Source organism: Ochotona curzoniae, unplaced genomic scaffold, assembly GCF_017591425.1.
Source record: "Ochotona curzoniae isolate NIBS_2020 unplaced genomic scaffold, NIBS_Ocur_1.0 contig_64, whole genome shotgun sequence".
Taxonomy (NCBI): Eukaryota; Metazoa; Chordata; class Mammalia; order Lagomorpha; family Ochotonidae; genus Ochotona; species Ochotona curzoniae.
In genome coordinates this window covers 9,824,047-9,840,869 of record NW_024466502.1, presented here as the reverse complement: position 1 = coordinate 9,840,869, position 16,823 = coordinate 9,824,047, and the positions used below count along the sequence as shown (strand labels likewise).

Below are 16,823 nucleotides of genomic sequence, written 5' to 3'. Positions count from 1 at the left end.
AGATCCAAGCTCAAGTTCACTCCGACACCTTGGGTCTGTGTCCTCAGATATGTGGATCCCATGGGCCTCGTTTCCTCATCTGCAGCATGGGTTGGCACCCGTGGGGCTGTGCCCCCCATACATGAGGCCATATTCGTAAGATCACAGGGTGCTGCTCTGTGCCTGGAAAAGGCGTGTGCGGACTTGTTTAAATCAACTTTTGGACTTGAGAGAATCAGTTGGCATCTGTGTGCACCCCTTCCCGGTTCCAGTGTTCGCATCTTGTCCTGCCAGGGTACGTTTGTCCCAGCTTCAAAGCCATTACTGATTCATTCCTGTTGAGTGAACTCCAGGCTCTACTCAGGCATGCTCTAAGTGATTGTTGATGCAAGCAGACCTGCCGTTGGCTTGGTGGCAAGGCTTCCCTACGGCTCGTGCTTATTTCTGACCCACGGTTTCCCACGTGAGACCAGTAAACGTGGCTGTGTACACTGTGTTTACTGGTGAGAAACTGGACGGTAGAAAAAGTAGCAGGAAGTTTCCAGAAGGATCCAGCTGGGCCCCCAGGTATGTAAATATACCTGCCTCTATGCAAATGTCACCTTCTGCTAAGCCAGTACACCTGAGCAGCCAGCGCTGCCAAGGCCAGAGGTCTTGCTGCCAACACCCAACTTACGTGTTTCTTTAAAAAAAGAAAGAAAGAGAACTGGAAGAGCAACTTGCTTTTTTTCCTTTTGAGAACAAGGGTAATTTACTCAGCTGCTTAAACACATTCAGAGAAGGCCGCGTGCAAGCAGCCCTTGGCATGGTCGGTGCTGCCCAGCTCCAGCCCTTGGAGGGGCTAGCAGGTGTCAGCTGCCGTCTGGCCCGTCGATCCCTCGAGATGGACAGAGGCCTGCTTTGGTCCAGAGGGCCATAGCCAGTTGTGCTATGTACAAGGTTTAGCTTATAAATCCGTTGTGGAGCTGAGACACGGTGAACAAAAGGGGCTGGAGTAGGCCATGGTGTGTGCATACATGGCACACACACAGAGCTTTAAGGAGAAATAGCTACACATCTTGGGAGCAGCAGGCTGGGGTCCGAGATGTGACCTGGGGTGTCCACCATTGGCCGCTCTGAACAGAAGGCGAGCCTGGGATGAGCAGAGCAGTGGATGCAGCAGCAGTGAAGTGAGGCCAGCGAGCACGGGTGAGCTTCCTTCAAGCACAGTCATTGGAGAGAGCAGCAGGCAAGTCCTCCGGACAGTGGAGGACGGAAGTCTGAACCTTGGGAAAGAAGTGTGGCATAGAGCGTGAGGGGGATGTTGGCCGTGAGAAGAATCAGATCATGAAAAGAGCCAAAGGCACAACCCACCTGACCACAGCTGTGGGGCAGCTTGCTTTCCACCAGGTCCACTGTGGCAGAATAAAAACCAGCAGATGAGACAGAGAGAATGCAGGAGTGGGGCCCAGATGGTAGTCTAGTGGCTAAAGTCCTCACCTTGTACGCGCCAGGATCCCATATGGGCACTGGTTCTAATCTCGGTGTCACCACTTCCCATCCAGCTCCCTGCCTGTGGCCTGGGAAAGCAGGTGAGAATGGCCCCAAGCATGGGAGGCCCAGAAGAGGCTCTGTGCTCCTGGCTTCGGATGGTCGCAGCTCCAGCCATTGTGGCTGCTTGGGGAGTGAATCAGTGGATGGAAGATCTTCCTCTCTGTCTCTCCTCCTCTTTATATATCTGACTTTCCAATAAAAAATAAATAATAATTAAAAAAAAAAGAATGCAGTGGTGGAGTGTCCTAAGGGGCCAGGAGGGGGTTAGGCATACCGTTCCTGGGGTGTAAGAGGTGGAAGAGGGTTTGTGAGCTGGCAGGTACACCGGAGGCTCTTCTAGAAATTTCCCAGGTAGGGCAGTTTTGTCTCAAGACAGCAAGTGTGCTTGGCATACGATAGATGCCAGCACCTGTGGGTTACTCGTTACTCTGCAGGCAGATTATTGGAAAGGCCTGGGGCATCCTGGATGAATTCTCCCGGTCCTTGCCATCCCTGGGACACAGGAGGCACGCGGGGTTGCAAGCCTCCATCCTCCAGGCAGCAGGTGCACCCAGGCCGCCATGCTCGCGCTGAGGGGAGAGCCCAGTTATTTTACTGATTCAGAAAGCTGCGCAGCATGGCTTCCATGTAAGTGCAAGCTCACGGCGCCTATTTGCTCCTTCTCGGAAGCCTTCGTCCTCTCCATCCACAGCGTTGTTTTCTAGATGGATTGGCAAGCACAACCAGTGTCCGCCAACCCTGGCAACCACTCTGTAGGTAGCACCTTGTGTGTCCCTAGGCCCTCCTAGCATGGCGCTCTAGGGCGCCCATCCCTCTTAGTCCAGCCCAGCCCTCACACGAGCCCCACCCTCAGTCACTCAGCCCTGCCCTCTCACCTCAGCCCCGCCCTAACTCACCCTATCCCTGCCCTCACCACAGCCAAGCCCTCTCACCCCAGCCCCACCCGAGGCAGGCCCGTGAGACCTCAGCCAGTAGGCTGAGGGCCTGAGCCCACCTGCTGCATCCCAGCCTCCGGAGAGCAGGCATTCTTCCTTCAGGCTTGGGGGAGCTCCTACAGTGGCCCCCACTGGGCCCACCTCTGTCCCACAAAGGGGAAAGCTCTGCTTAACTCAGAAGCATCCTAAGAGGCGGGAGCCCCAGGTGGTGGTCTGCTGGGTGCAGCCTTCCAGCCTGGATCTGCCTCTCCTCTTGGCAAGTCAGATCAGCCATCACCTGGCTGTTCCTGGAGGCACAGCTCAAACCCCCAGCCCCATACATGTCTGAAAGGTTGCCTGTGCTGCCGACAGCATGGACACCGTGACACGCAGCAGGCCTGTGTCCAGCCTGGTTACGCCAAGCTGGTGTCCATGGACAGGTTCCCCATAAGGAAAGAATCTGATTTCTGTGTTATATGGCATCACTCCAAATCAAAAGAGCCTTACAGGGTAAAGTGCAGAGAATACGCTGACTTACTCAGCAAGAACAATGCTTGTCACATACAGGCGTGGCTCAGGAACTGGTCATTCTTTGCAGATGTCGCCCAGTGTGAAGCAAGCCAACCCACACTGCCCCCTTCTTTGGAGTAATGCCAGTCAGCGGTTGGCAGCTTGTCTGTCCCCACCACTGAGAGTGCTCTGCTTCCCAGGAGTTAGGGGACCTCCACTGTAGCTCAGAGATCCCCTGACCCAGCAAGGTTGCTCGAAACGAAACTGATTTTTCCACCTGGAAAACTGACTTCAAAAGCCATGGTTCTCGCTCCTTATCCTGGTTGCTGTCTTACTGCTCCGCCTAGACCTGGGGTGCCTCCAGGGGGCGCTGTTTGCGTGTTCTTTGCTCAGGACGGGAATGAATGCAGATGATGTTGGAGTCCTTTCTCCTGTGTCTGCATCAGAATTCCTGTTACGCTTTGTATTTATAGTGGAATTCATCCTTTCATACCCATCTTTCTCAAACAGATCTTGAGACAGCTTACAGATAGGAGAAAAAGAAAAAGCTAAGTGAAGCTTAGTAGACTATCTATAGCTGTGTGGCCCAATAAAGTGCCCACTGGCTACTTGCAGTCATTTTTTTGAATTTATTTATTTTTATTGGGAAGTCAGATACACAGAGAGGAGAGGCAGAAAGATCTTCCATCCATGATTCACTTCCCATGTGGCTGTATTGGCCAGAGCTGCACCAATCCAAAGCCAGGAGCCCGGAGCCTCTTCCAGGTCTCCCACACGGATGCAGGGTCCCAAGGCTTTGGGTCATCCTCAACTGCTTTCCCAGGCCACAGCAGGGAGCTAGATGGGAAGCGGGGCAGCTGGGATTAGAACTGGTGCCCATATGGGATCCTGGAGAGTGCAAGGCGAGGACTTTAGCCACTAAGCCTCCACGCTGGGCCCATACCTGCAGTAATTTAACTAATTGACAGTCTAATTGTAATTTACAGTTTTAACTGTAAATCGCTCTGAAGCACTAGCCACATGTACAATGAGCACCAGCCAGTGGCCAGCGGCTAAGGTCCCAGGCAGCTAATGTCATCCCAGCACCTTGTATTGGTCAATGTTCATCTGAAGAATGAAGAAGGAACTAGACAAATGTGAGACCCACCACACAGCAGGTGCCACGTAGTGACAGCTGTGATAATGTCATGGTGCGTTTGCTGTGCCAAGCTTCAAAGCCAAGGATTGATCTTTTGCAAATAGAGGGTCCAGGAAAACCAGAAAAGGCAGAGCTTTTAGACTTAAACAAAATCACATTCGTGTGGAAAACATGTAGCATCAAAACTAGTAGCCCACCGGCCATGAGCAATCGCTGTGTGCCATCTGCATCGCAGCACGGCCAAGTTGGCATGCCCTGAGCCAAATCAAAAAATCACCACCGTCACTTGTGTGTTTCACTTGATCTTGCAAAGCAGATGACGGCTACAGCCCCTGAGCCGGATCAGCTCAGCCCCTGCGTTTGTTGGAGAAGTTGTATTGCAACATGGCCGCTCCAGTCTTTCGCTGCTTGCCAGCAGGTTGTGCTACGTCAACACCTGCGTGCTTGGGACCACTTCCTGCATGGCCATGATGTCTGATATGCTTTATGTCAAAGTTTGCCAACCCTTGTTCAAAAAGAACCTTCCAGGCTGCTGGTATCATCATTCCTGTAGTATCATTAGGGGAGTGAAGTTCTGGGAGAGTTGGCGCCCCTGCCCATGGCTTGTAGGTGAGGGCAATGCATGCGGAAGCCGAGGTCTGCTCTGTCCTTGGAGCTCTGTAGCCGATGCCTCGGGTCCTAGTGGGGTGGGAGCCTCAATGGAGGGAATGCTGCCTGCACCCTTGGGAGAGTCTGACACATCTGGCCTACTCCTTATCGCCACCTCTGGTGACCATGGGACTAGGCTAGACCTTCTCTTACCCTAATCCACTGTTGACCTCAGAAGGAAAGAAGCCAGGATGTTGGCGGCAACCTGCCACTGTAATTGATGGGCATGTGGTAGCCTCGCCCCTCCCCACCGTGTAGAGATGGGCATTACTGCCTGTGCATTCCTTTCACTGTGGCTTTCAAAGCTCCACGCCCTCAAGGGATGCCGAAACACACATTTATTACCTGCGGCCAGTGTACATGTTGAACGTAACATACGGGGATCTGACTGACGCTTTGCTTTTTGAACCCTCACGGCCAGGGGTTCTTTGAAAATTTCACAGAAAATGGGATTGAAAAATGAGGTGATTTTGGTGTGTACCATTTTGAAACCCATGTGTGCAGCTTTCACGGAATATGCCTTTCTCCTGCACTTTCTGAAGATCTCTCGTATGCCTGGGTCTCAAAATATGGTGGGCCAAAAGGAATTCTCTCTCAGTCCCGGTTTCCCACGGCCTTCTGGATGCTGCTGCGCATGCCAGCGCGAGGTTTGCCTTGGTGATTTTCACTCGCGTGTCTGTGATCCTGTTGTTTCCGTGAACACACTGGCTTGGGGAACCTGCTCCATTTTTTTTTCCCATTTGCAATCCTAGGAAATGTGGAGAAGAATGTGATTTTTTTTCCCCAATAAGAACTCAATGGCTTTGCAAGCGGGAACTTTGTTCTCCACGGAGAGCACACCCAGAGGCAGAGAAGTCTGCATAGTGACGCAGGTGGTGGCTCCTGGGAGACATCCACCCCGTGGCATGGGCTGCGTGGCCGTGGTGGCGGAGTGCTGCAAGGCGTTTACACAGATAGCAACTGTGTGGGTGTGCCTTGCACACAAGGGCCCCATTCTTGGGCTGCGAACATCCAGGCCTGTTCCGGAAGAGACATAATTGCGTGTGTGTGTGTGTGTGTGAATGATAGTGACCTTCTGGCTGCCCCTGATGACACAAAGGCTCTGGATATATGTACATGGTGGGCTTGGTGGCTGTGACGTAGGAAGGAAGCTGACAAACGGAGTGACAGGACACTCATTGTTGGTCCCTGTCCCACAGTGTGGCCTGTGTGTTTGGACCCACAGGATACGGAGGCTTGAGTGGGATGGGCAGCAGGCACTTCAGAGCCCCCAGCCTGTTTTCATGGCTTCCCTAGAGCTGACCTCCTTCCCACACAGGAGCAGCAGGCACAGCATAGCCCTGGTGGGTCCTGGAGGGCATGTCCTCTGGAGCCCGAGGCTTTGTCGCCATTGGTCAGTTGCCCTTTCATATTTGGCAGAAGAACACAGGGAGGGAGATGAGTGGAGCTCGGCTTCCCCTCCCATTCTCTGTCATCCCACCCTTCCTTGCCTTGCTCTTGGCTGGGGGTGCAGAGGTGCTGGCCCCTCATGTTTGCCATGCTCACACTCTGTTTCTGCATCTGTGTCCTCAGGGAAGGCCGCTCCAACGCCCACAGCAAAGGAGATTACCAAAGAATTGGGGACGTGTTGCTGAAGAACATCCAGGGCCTGAAGGTGAGCTGCAGAGAGCATGAGCTCAGCCAGGACAGAAGAGTGGGCTGCCCGTCTCCCGGGACTCCTGGCCCAACAGCCCCGATGACTCCACCCGTTTCCTCTGGGAAGCACGTTTCACGGTGGATGGTTTGTAAAAGCTCCGTGGGGCACCCACACAACAGCGGCTCTATGTGAAGATGCTCGTTTAACGTCAACAGAACATGGGTGGTCTGCGGATTTCCTTCTGGGTCAGCTGTTTGGCTTCTAAGCCTGGCACACTGTTGGCCTAGGAGCGGTGTAGGAGTTTCCGGTAAACACAGCAAGCGCCTCGGACAGGCACACTTGTCCCTCTCTGGAGACACCCACAGTGATGCCACGGACAAGTCAGACCACACCACAGTCCCACTACACTTCTGTAATGTCTTATATCTGATGTTTGTGCATTGTTTTTCATTGTAGCCCATTAATACTTCTAACACATGTTAATTCACACAGTTTATGTGATGACTTCTATAGCCACATTTCATGGCACTGTTGTCTCCACTGGCTCCTGGCTTTGGCCTGGCACAGCTCTGATTGTTGCAGCCATTTGGGGAGTGAGCCAGAAAGGATAGCCCAATTCTGCCTTTCAAATAAAAATAAATCCTTTTGGCTACTGGCGCTGTGGCATACTAGGTTAAGCCTTCACCTGTGGCCCTGGCCTTCCATATGGGCACTAGTTTGTGTCCTGGCTGCTCCGCTTCCAATGCAGGCTTCTGCAGGCATGCAGCAGATCTGGAGGAACTCCTGGCTTCCGATTGGCCCAGTTCTGGGCACTGTGGCCACCAGAGGAGTGACCCAGTGGATGGCAGATGTCTGCCTCTCCTTCTCTCAGCAACTGTGCCTTTTAAATAAAAAAATTCACAAATATTTTAAAGAAACTTATTCTCTTAATAGTGTATATACAACTCATCTATTCAAACTGTTCTGTCCCTTTGTGGAGCTCGTTGTGTCCTGCGAACTTCACTGAAATATCCAAGAGTCAAATGTGAGCAGGACGAAGTGTAAGAAAAGGAAGTGAATGTTTAATGCTGCATGCTCGCAGGCTGATCCGGGGACATGTGCCCGCTCAGGTCCCCCAGTCAGGGCCCGGCCTCACCTGCCTCTGTTCTGTGCCCCCCCCAGCACCTGGCCGCTCACCTGTGGCGCCACAGCGAGGCCTTGGAGGCACTGGAGAACGGGCTCAAGAGCTCGCGGCGGCTGGAGAACTTCTGCCGGGACTTCGAGCTGCAGAAGGTGTGCTACCTGCCACTCAACACCTTCCTCCTGCGGCCGCTGCACCGGCTCATGCACTACAAGCAGGTGCTGGAGCGGCTGTGCAAGTACCACTCGCCCAACCACGTGGACTTCAGGGACTGCCGCGGTGAGTGCCACCGGGACCTGGCCTCTCCTCTGCCACAAAGAATGGGTGCCCTATTTCCCCACCCCCTGCCCCAGGACCCCCACCAGGGTAGTTGGGTACCAAGAAACCTGGAGAAGGTGCCCTCGCAGGTGCCCCACTCCACACCCTGCTCTGCCATCACTCTTCCCTGGATTGACCGTGGCAGGTGGCAGGTCACAGATGCTGCCAAGCCTTGGCTCCAGCTTAGAGTGCACACTTCCCCTGTGAGCCCATTACATGCACAGCGACCGAGAGCAGAGTGCCGCGGGAACTAGCCTCACAGCTAGGCAGCAGCAGTGTGTGTGGCTCACTCCTCTGCCCCTGGGCTGGATCCCGTGTTGGAAATTCATACTTGAATTCGGCTAACAGCGCCACAAGATCAGGAAGGGGCAGGGGAGATGCAGCGTCACTCAGTAAAACGTCACGGGGTCTCTGGGCACTCCTTCCCCTCTGAGCTTAGCACCCTCTTCATGTAGCTGATCGTTGTATCTCTTGCGTGTGCACCTGCTGACGTAGAGCGTCAGCTCCTCGAGGTCCCCGGCTGCCACTCACTCAGCCTCCCATTGTGCAGCCAGGGCGGTCCACATAGTGGACCCTATGGAGGCGGCACCTGGGCAGAGCCACTGTGAGCCTGTCGAGGCCCTCATTTCTTGCTCAAAGTACTGGAAACCCCTGCCGCCTGTTTTTTTAACATGTGTGTCTGGCTCCTTCACGTGAGTCTGTTGACACCGGACTACTCCAGGCTCCAGTTTGAATTTGTCCTGCAATTTGTCTGGTCCCTCCCAGTCTCTGGTGGACCAGACAGACATCTGAGCACCTGTGTAAGGGTGGAAGGAGTGGGTACGACTTGTGTCCTTGTGGGGCCTACTGCTCGGTCCACAGGAAGTTGCCTGAGCGGGGACCAGCATTGCTGTGGGCAAGTGTGTGCTCTGGGACTCTCGGCCCCAGGGCTGTGGGAAGGGGTCAGGTGTCTGGGGCCAAGGTGGCGAAGTTGAGAGCTGAAATGTGCTGAATGAGGGGAGAGTGTGAAGGCTGGCACTTCAGTGGCTTTGACAGGACAGAGGCTGGGGAACATTCCAGAAAGAGCAAACATTTGTCTGGAATAGTGAACGGGACCCAGAACCCACATGTTCTGAAGCCCTGAGTGTGGTGTAGTATAGACCAGCACTTTCCCAAACAAGGGATGCTGATGTAAACCTGTTTGCTCGCCTTCGAATCCCCCCGCGCCTCCTTAGTCTTCTGACAAAACCCTTCTGGTAGTCTTTTTGGCCTTGGCGTGTTCCTGGCCTGCGAGGTGGCGCTGACCTGGCCCACCCTAACCTGGTGTGGCCGATCGGCTGTGCCGCTGAGAGAAGACCAGGGCCTGTTGAAAGGGTGCGGACCGGGCCTTGCCTGAACTAGAAGAGGGCGGTCGGGTGCTCCCAGCATGAGTGCCTCGGGCCTCCCGGGCCCCATCGTCCTCCTCGCCAAGCTCCTCGCTGCCAGCTCTGAATGCTGGGTGCACAGGAAGTGTCTAGTGGGGACGTGTGAGGGCAGGGTCAGCCCTGGGGATTGCAGCCACAGCTGAGCAGGAGCAGCGTGCCCTGAGCCAGGAAGGCAAGATTGTGACAGGCTAGGGGGAGAGGGGTGCGGCAGGTCCTGAAGACTCGGGTCCTGAGGGAACTGCCTCCACGTCAGACCCCCACACGCGTCCTGTGTGGGCAGCAGTGCCCTTGCTGTGTGCTGACGCTCTGCATGTCCCTGCCAGCCGCTCTGGCCGAGATCACAGAAATGGTGGCCCAGCTCCACGGTACGATGATCAAAATGGAGAACTTCCAGAAGCTGCATGAGCTCAAGAAAGACCTGATCGGCATCGACAATCTCGTCGTCCCAGGCAGGGTAAGGAGGCACGCCGTGCTGGCTCAGTCGTGGAGCCAGGAAAAGGCATGTCCGGGGTTTGGGCACTTCCGGCTGCCACTGACTCTCCCATGCTTGCTCCGCCAGTGGGAACGTCATGGCTCACTTGGAGTCACCCAGTTAGGCCCTGAAGTCATGCCAGCACCTTGTTTATATGATTTTTCAAATTTTGTTTTATATATTTTATTTTTTAAAGACTCATTTTGTGTATTTGAAAGGCAGAGTTGTAGAGAAAGACATCTATCCTGTGTTCACTCCTCAAATGGCCCCCATGGCTGGGGCTGTCCCAGACCACCAGCAGCACGGTGAGGGCTTGGACCGGGACTGGCATGAGGTGGCTGCTTAACCCGCTGCACCAGAAAGACAACTGCTGAAACGTGTATTTTCCAGGCATACTGTAATTCTTTAATTCAAAATCAGAGCCACATTTTCCAGAAAAGCATTCTGGGAGAGTCGAGGACACCTGCTGCCACCCCCTTTAAAGCAGCTGCAGGTGGTCGCCTTAACAGCAGGTGGTGGGCATGACCCGGAGGCAGGCCCACCCGCTCTGAGTCAGCAGGACACTGCAGCTCCTCCAACCCAGGGGACCATGTCCCAGAGTGCGGTGTTTCATGGCCTGTAGCAGCCAGGCTAGGGGACAGCACCAGGCTCCAGAGTCTGCGGTGCCCACCTTAACCTTCCGACAGGTGCTCCTGTCTTGGCTAACTCCGGTCAGGTCAGGATACCGCCTGTGTGGGAGAGCTTTTCTCTGATGGGAAGCCTGGTGGTGAGAGTATGTCAGTGCCCCAGGGAAGTGCAGCTCCGGCTCTGCTGCTGAGGAAACCCAGTCAGACCTCCGGCTCCTTAAGCCAAGGCACCTTGCAGGAGAGACGGGCTGGTGGGAGGTCCCTGAAGGGAGCACGTGTTGCAGCGAGACCTTATGGTGAATGGCTTAACAGGTGAAGAGCTGGGGTGGGTGTCTGCGTCTGTTTTAGCAGGATTAAGTGATTCTGATCCAAGGGAGACTAAGACTGGGACAGCAGGGTGTGTTTTGGCATGTGTAGCTTGGGGTCCTTTCAATTTCTGGTTTATAAACCAGAGTTGCCTTAATACCATTGCCTTCTCGATGAACACCCCCTAGCGGCCACAGTGCGCAAGTGCAGAGCCTGGGGTTCAGGGCTTAGCGCAGTGTGGGCCCCAGCCACTGCAAACCCCAAGTGCACGTCCCCTCCTCCTGGAGGTGGGAATGCCATGATGCTCCGGAAAGGGCGGGCTGTGTGGGAGCGGGGGTCCCAGTGCTGACAACGCTGGGCGGGGTTTTCTCGGCAGGAGTTCATCCGCCTGGGCAGCCTCAGCAAGCTGTCGGGGAAGGGGCTCCAGCAGCGCATGTTTTTCCTGGTAAGTAGTGCAGGCTCTAGCCTGTTCCCCACCCCGACTCCGGAACCCCTGTATGCCAGCCTGCCTTCTGCCTTTCGTTGCTGAGATTCGTGGACTGTAAGGAAAGGTGGACAAGCTTATGCTGGCAGTGCCTGCTGGGGTCAGTCAGCTCGTTCACCTTGGCCGCCCTCTCCTTTGTCCTTGTAGTTCAATGACGTCTTACTGTACACCAGCCGGGGGCTGACGGCGTCCAATCAGTTTAAAGTCCACGGGCAGCTCCCGCTCTATGGCATGACAGTGAGTATGGGCAGATGGCTGGCTTGACTAGAGGGAATGTGAGCCACAGGGCGGGGCTGGTGTGCAAGGACCCAAGAGCTGGGGGAAGGAGGGGTTGCAGTTTTGGGTGACAAGTCCAGGCTGCAGGACCCCCAGTTCTACTCCAGTTGGGAGGGCTTCTCCAGTGGAGCTCATGGGGCCTCAGCTTGTACCCTCCACATGGATGATGCTTCCTGGAACCAAGCAAAGCATCAAGGCATGGGTCACCCCACACAGGCCAGCCCATGTGCTTTCCACTGTCCTCCACCATGGCCTGCAGCACGCACAGCCCCTCCGTGCAGGATCGCAGCGCTGTGCCAGTCTCCCAGGCGTTCAGCCTCAGCATCCACTGACCTCTGCTCGCCTCCCTGGATCTGTGTCTTTGTGGGAAAGCTTACAGGCTGTGGGATGGTCCTCTTTGTCCTCCAGATCGAGGAAGGCGAGGACGAGTGGGGACTGCCCCACTGCTTGACACTCCGGGGCCAGCGGCAGTCCATCATTGTGGCTGCCAGGTAAGGCCACACCCTCGCCCCTGCCCTATCAGCCCTCACCCTGTGGCACCAGCAAGCTCTGACGGCCACCTCCACTGCAGCTCCCGTGCCGAGATGGAGAAGTGGGTTGAGGACATCCAGATGGCCATCGACCTGGCGGAGAAGAGCAGTGGCCCCAGCCCAGAGCTCTTGGCCAGCAGCCCCCCGGACAACAGTGAGTGGCGTGCACGGGGCTGTGTTTACGGCTGGGTGCCGCAGAGCCTACACTAGAAGCAATGCGTTCAGAGCAGCTGAGAGGCGGCAGGGGCCCTGGGGCAACAGTCCACTTGTCATACAGTGTGGGTGAGGCCTTCCGTGGCTGACAGGACTTGTTAGGTTCCACCCCTGCTTGCCAGCCTTCCTCAGTGCCCCAGAGGGTGCCAGGAGATACTCCTGCCCTGGTGAGCCAAGGTGAGCTGCACTTCCTTTCCCCTGCAGAGTCCCCCGACGAGGCCACCATAGCCGACCAGGAGTCAGAGGATGACCTCAGCGCCTCACGCACCTCCCTAGAGCGCCAGGCCCCACACCGTGGCAACACGATGGTGCATGTGTGCTGGCACCGCAACACCAGCGTCTCCATGGTGGACTTCAGCATCGCTGTGGAGGTACGGGCTGGGGGTGGGCTTGGCTCTGCTCGCCTGCCTGGCACCTTGCCGGAGGGAGAGGAGCTGTGTGTGCCTCCGACCACCGTCCCCCTCCAGGGTCATCCCAGCCCTGTCCAGGAAGCTCGCCCCTCCCCCGCCTGTAGAGGTGATGGTGGTGGCACAGGAAGAACAGACTGGGCAGTTCCAGGTCCCCAGCAGGAGAGGTGATAGTGTCCTGGCAGAACCCGAATGGGAGCGCACTGGGGCAGGCGCTGCACCCATGGGCTCTGAGAACTGTGCTGAACCTTGGCTTTGACACTGCGCCTGGACTGCAAAGGCTTCTAGACTAAGCTTTCTGCAGTCTGGGCCCAGGAAGCCTGCGCCTGCCCAGGTGGTGCAGGGCATTTGTGAGTTAGAGGCTAAGGTAGAGTTGCCCTACCCAGCCGGCGTCTTCAGCAGAGCCTGCACCCACTCTCTAAAATGGAGAGCCTCTTAATTCCTAAACCAGCAGCCTGGGAGTGGGCCAACATGGGTGGTCTCAGGGACCGTCCCATAGAACCCCCTCTCCTGAGTCCCACCACAGCCAGTGAGCAGAGGGCAGGGCAGAAGCATAGGACCTGGCTCCCCTAAGAGAAACTGTCCCAGCAGGCTTCAGCTGGGGGCCTCAGTTGGAAGTGTGAACACAACCTCTGTGGGTGCAGGATCCGTATGCACAGAGCTGGTGGGTCTGAGACTGCTCCCAGGAGGCTTGGACAACTCCCTCGGGTCTGATCTGTCCACTGCAGTGCAGTTCTGCTGGGGAAGCCAAGTGTGCCTACCTACACCCTGATCTCCGCCAAGTCGGGGTCATGAGTAGGGGGTGTGAGTGCTGTGGGCGCAGACATGAGCTCCTTGGAGGCCCCGGGATGCAGCAGGCACCTCAGTCCGGTCCGGAGGCCCTGTGGCATGTCCTCCCTGAGCCCTCGTGCAGTGGCCCGGCCCACACAGGTAGCCCACTGCCTGGGAGCTGAGTGAGTTTTTACATTTTGTCTTTTAAGGATAAATTATTCTGATTTGAAAGGCAGAGTGACTCAGGGAGAGGAAGAAAAACCTTCCGTTGTTGGTTCATGCTCCAGCTAGCTGTGATGGTGCCGGGCCTGGCCGAAGCCAGGAGCTCTGGTCTCCCACGTGGCTCTCAGGCCTGTTACCTGGGCGTGTTCCCTTGCGTTTCCAGTCACATGAGCATGGCAGCTGGGACTTGAGGCAGTACCCCAATGTGGGTTGCCAGCTTTGTATTCTGCTAAACATTGGCCTGCCTTCTACCTATTTAAACGGCTACATAATATCCTTAGTTTTGCCTCTTAGCCCAAAACACTTAGTTCATTAATTTCAAAGGGAAACAGATCTTTTACCCATTGGTTCATGGCCTGAACAGCCATAGTGGCTGACACAAGAGTCAGGCCTCCCATGGCTGCTGCTCAGGCCATCAGGAGGGAACTGGCCCAGAAGTGGGGCGGCTGGAGAATGCCCTCACAGGTGGCAGCTCTACTTGTGACACCACAGTGCCTCTCTAGGCCACATCTGCCTCTTGGTCATACTGGTTTTAAGATGGGACAGTCTCTGTAGACTTCTAAGGTGCCTCCTTCCTGCCAGAAGCTGTTCCCACGGCTTGAGCTCTGACTGGGTGGTGGCCACAGCTGCCTTCACAACCAGCGGTCTGTGTGATCCCCCAGACTGCCTCCTGACCCCCGCTGGGTCGGGCACCTGACTCGCGCAGGCCTCTCTGGAAGCAGAGACAGAGACCTCCTGTTAAGACAGGATGGTGGGGAAGCCAGCTGGCTTTTGAGGCTAGAGCCAGGACAGCGGGAAGGTCTCCAGCGACTGGGACACCCCAAGTATCTGTCCCTGCGGCTCTCAGGTGGTACTGCGTATTACAACTCAGGTGTCCTCAGGGGGTGGCTCCTGGCAGCATCACCCATCCTCAGCGTCCCACGCTTGCAGCCACATGCCCTGGGCACATACAGTCCCCCTCCAAGGATACTTGCAATCCCCGTTGTTCCCTTGCATGCCCTGAGGATGTGGGTGGGAGCAGTGGCACACTGTGAATGGGGCACAGAGCCTCAGCAGCATGTAGGGGTGGACACCAGCGGAGGGACTGGCTAAGGTGCAGGTCATGCCCACCTGCTGTGCAGCACCAGTGAAGAGCCCGACCCACACAGGAGGCTGGCCTTGGTGGACAGGAAACCATGTCTAACAAGTAAGGGAGTTCATGTGAAGCCATGTGCATCTTGGCCTTTCCCACAGCCTGCAGGCTCCTGGGGCCACACAGTACTGGCACAGGAAGTGGCTGAAACTGCTTCCTCTGCCCCTCGCTGGCGGATACAGTCCTCAGCTGGGAGCTGGAGGTCGTTGGCTTGCCCCTGGCCTCTGTTGCCACTCCCAGGGCTGCCAGCAGGTTCCTAGGCACACTGTTCAGCTGCCAAGCTCTAGGTCCTGGTGTTCCTGGGAGTTAGGCCAGCCTTTCCTTGAGCTGGGGGGCATGGAGCCAGGGCTCCCACCAGGCCCACTAGGGGGTGGTCCTGCTGAGGCTGGCTGGGTGACCATGGCTGGCAGGAGAGCTGGGACGTGGATGATGTTCTCAGTTCCAGAGGGTAGCAGGGCCTGCTGCCCCCATGCTGGGGGTTCTACCTGTTAGGAGACTGTTCACAATGAGCTACAAGTCCACCCTGAATGCCATGCCCAGGACCTCCTGTGACAGCTCTGGTGGGCCCCTGAGGGCCTCTCTGCAGAGCCAAGACCTGCCCAGTTAGCACCACTCACCAGCCTGCTTGTCTTTCAGAATCAGCTGTCTGGGAACCTGCTGAGGAAGTTTAAGAACAGCAACGGGTGGCAGAAGCTGTGGGTGGTGTTCACCAATTTCTGCCTGTTCTTCTACAAGTCACACCAGGTAAGCACCCAGGTGCATGCGGGCAGATGGGGACAGCTGCCAGGGCAGCCGTGTCCCCGAGGAGGCTTCAGCTCCAAGCAAAGACGACTGCCTACCTTCTTCCAGGGGTGGGGTCGACCTTACCACCAGCATTAGAGGCTGAGCCAGCTCCCTGTGTCCCTGCCCAGGCTGCAGCCGCCCCCTCTGTCCCTCCATTGCAGGACAGCCATCCCCTTGCCAGTCTGCCCCTGCTCGGGTACTCACTCACCATTCCCTCGGAGTCTGAGAACATCCACAAGGACTACGTGTTCAAGCTGCACTTCAAGTCCCATGTGTACTATTTTAGGGCCGAGAGCGAATATACATTTGAGAGGTAGGTGCCCCACCCCCCCCGAGTGCAGGGCTCCCCAGCAAGGGACTTGCTTAGTGGCAACGCTGGGGCCCTCTGCCTGATGCCAGCAGCCATGTCTGTCCTTAGGCCTATATGGTGCTAGCTCATGCCACTGCTGTCACATGTTGCATCTTTAACATGCATGTGTGCAACAGACCCCCCGCCAAATTTTTGGAATTGAGGCCTATTCCATTAGATTTTGTAGAGGATTCCTTGTATGCCTGGATTTAAAAATTTGCGCCAAATCAATATAACTAATTGCATTTTTCTACCACAAACGGGGAGTGCAGACACAGTGCTGAGCTCCACCTGTGTGGGCCAGAAGACAGTGCAACCCCAGGTCATTTCAGGGCCAAGGCCACACAGGAATGGAGGAGAGGAGGGCTATTCCCCCGCTTAGGGTGTCGTCCTGGTGGCCCAAGGGCAGTAGGCTTCCCTGGCCAGCCCTTTCCAACATGAGCCCTCTGGGGCTGCTGTGTCCGGGAGTTCTGAGGTCCCACCACCAGAGCAGTGGAGACCCGCTGCCTGGGACCTGGTCCCCACTGTTTACATCCTGCCCTCTAGGTGGATGGAGGTGATCCGAAGTGCCACCAGCTCAGCCTCCCGGGCCTCCATCTCAAGTCACAAGGATACCCACGCATACTGATGGCTTGCCCAGAAGGCACGCTCTCCTGTGTGACAAAGCCCACAAGAAGTGAAGATGGTGTGACCCACCACTCTTGCCTGTCTCCCTTCGCAAAAGCGTTACCCGTGTCTTTTCATTCAAACTGGATGGTGCCCCCTCCCACAACCAGCCCCATCCAAGGGGGCTGCTCTCCCAGCTTGCGCCAGTATTACCCTGCTGTCGCTGACAGTGCCAAGGAACAGTGCCGCCCTCCACATGTGACGATGACCTCAAGGACGCCGTGACAGTGGTGTGGCTGTATCCGCCAGCCAGCAGACTGGGCAGATGCTCTGCTGCATCTTCAGCCTCTGCCCTTCCAGGCTATTGTTGCCACGGAATGGATTCCCAGTGTGCAACACGCGTGGCGTGGTCCTCAGCAAACGACAGCCTTTTCACAGATGTCATTT

The 16,823-nt window shown here is 56.1% G+C and overlaps 1 protein-coding gene across 1 annotated transcript in view; it reads left to right on the top strand.

Moving 5' to 3' along the window:
• Positions 1 to 16,493, top strand: part of FARP1 (FERM, ARH/RhoGEF and pleckstrin domain protein 1) — a 155,464-nt gene extending 138,971 nt beyond the window's left edge. Inside the window, exons 16-26 of the mRNA XM_040991195.1 lie at positions 6,295 to 6,376; positions 7,520 to 7,757; positions 9,523 to 9,653; positions 10,980 to 11,048; positions 11,235 to 11,324; positions 11,772 to 11,854; positions 11,935 to 12,047; positions 12,311 to 12,477; positions 15,275 to 15,382; positions 15,583 to 15,734; positions 16,317 to 16,493. Of these exons, the coding sequence (XP_040847129.1) occupies positions 6,295 to 6,376; positions 7,520 to 7,757; positions 9,523 to 9,653; positions 10,980 to 11,048; positions 11,235 to 11,324; positions 11,772 to 11,854; positions 11,935 to 12,047; positions 12,311 to 12,477; positions 15,275 to 15,382; positions 15,583 to 15,734; positions 16,317 to 16,398 (1,315 nt within the window). The 3' untranslated portion in view covers positions 16,399 to 16,493. The remainder of the gene's footprint in view (positions 1 to 6,294; positions 6,377 to 7,519; positions 7,758 to 9,522; positions 9,654 to 10,979; positions 11,049 to 11,234; positions 11,325 to 11,771; positions 11,855 to 11,934; positions 12,048 to 12,310; positions 12,478 to 15,274; positions 15,383 to 15,582; positions 15,735 to 16,316) is intronic.
• The last annotated feature ends 330 nt before the right edge of the window (positions 16,494 to 16,823 follow it).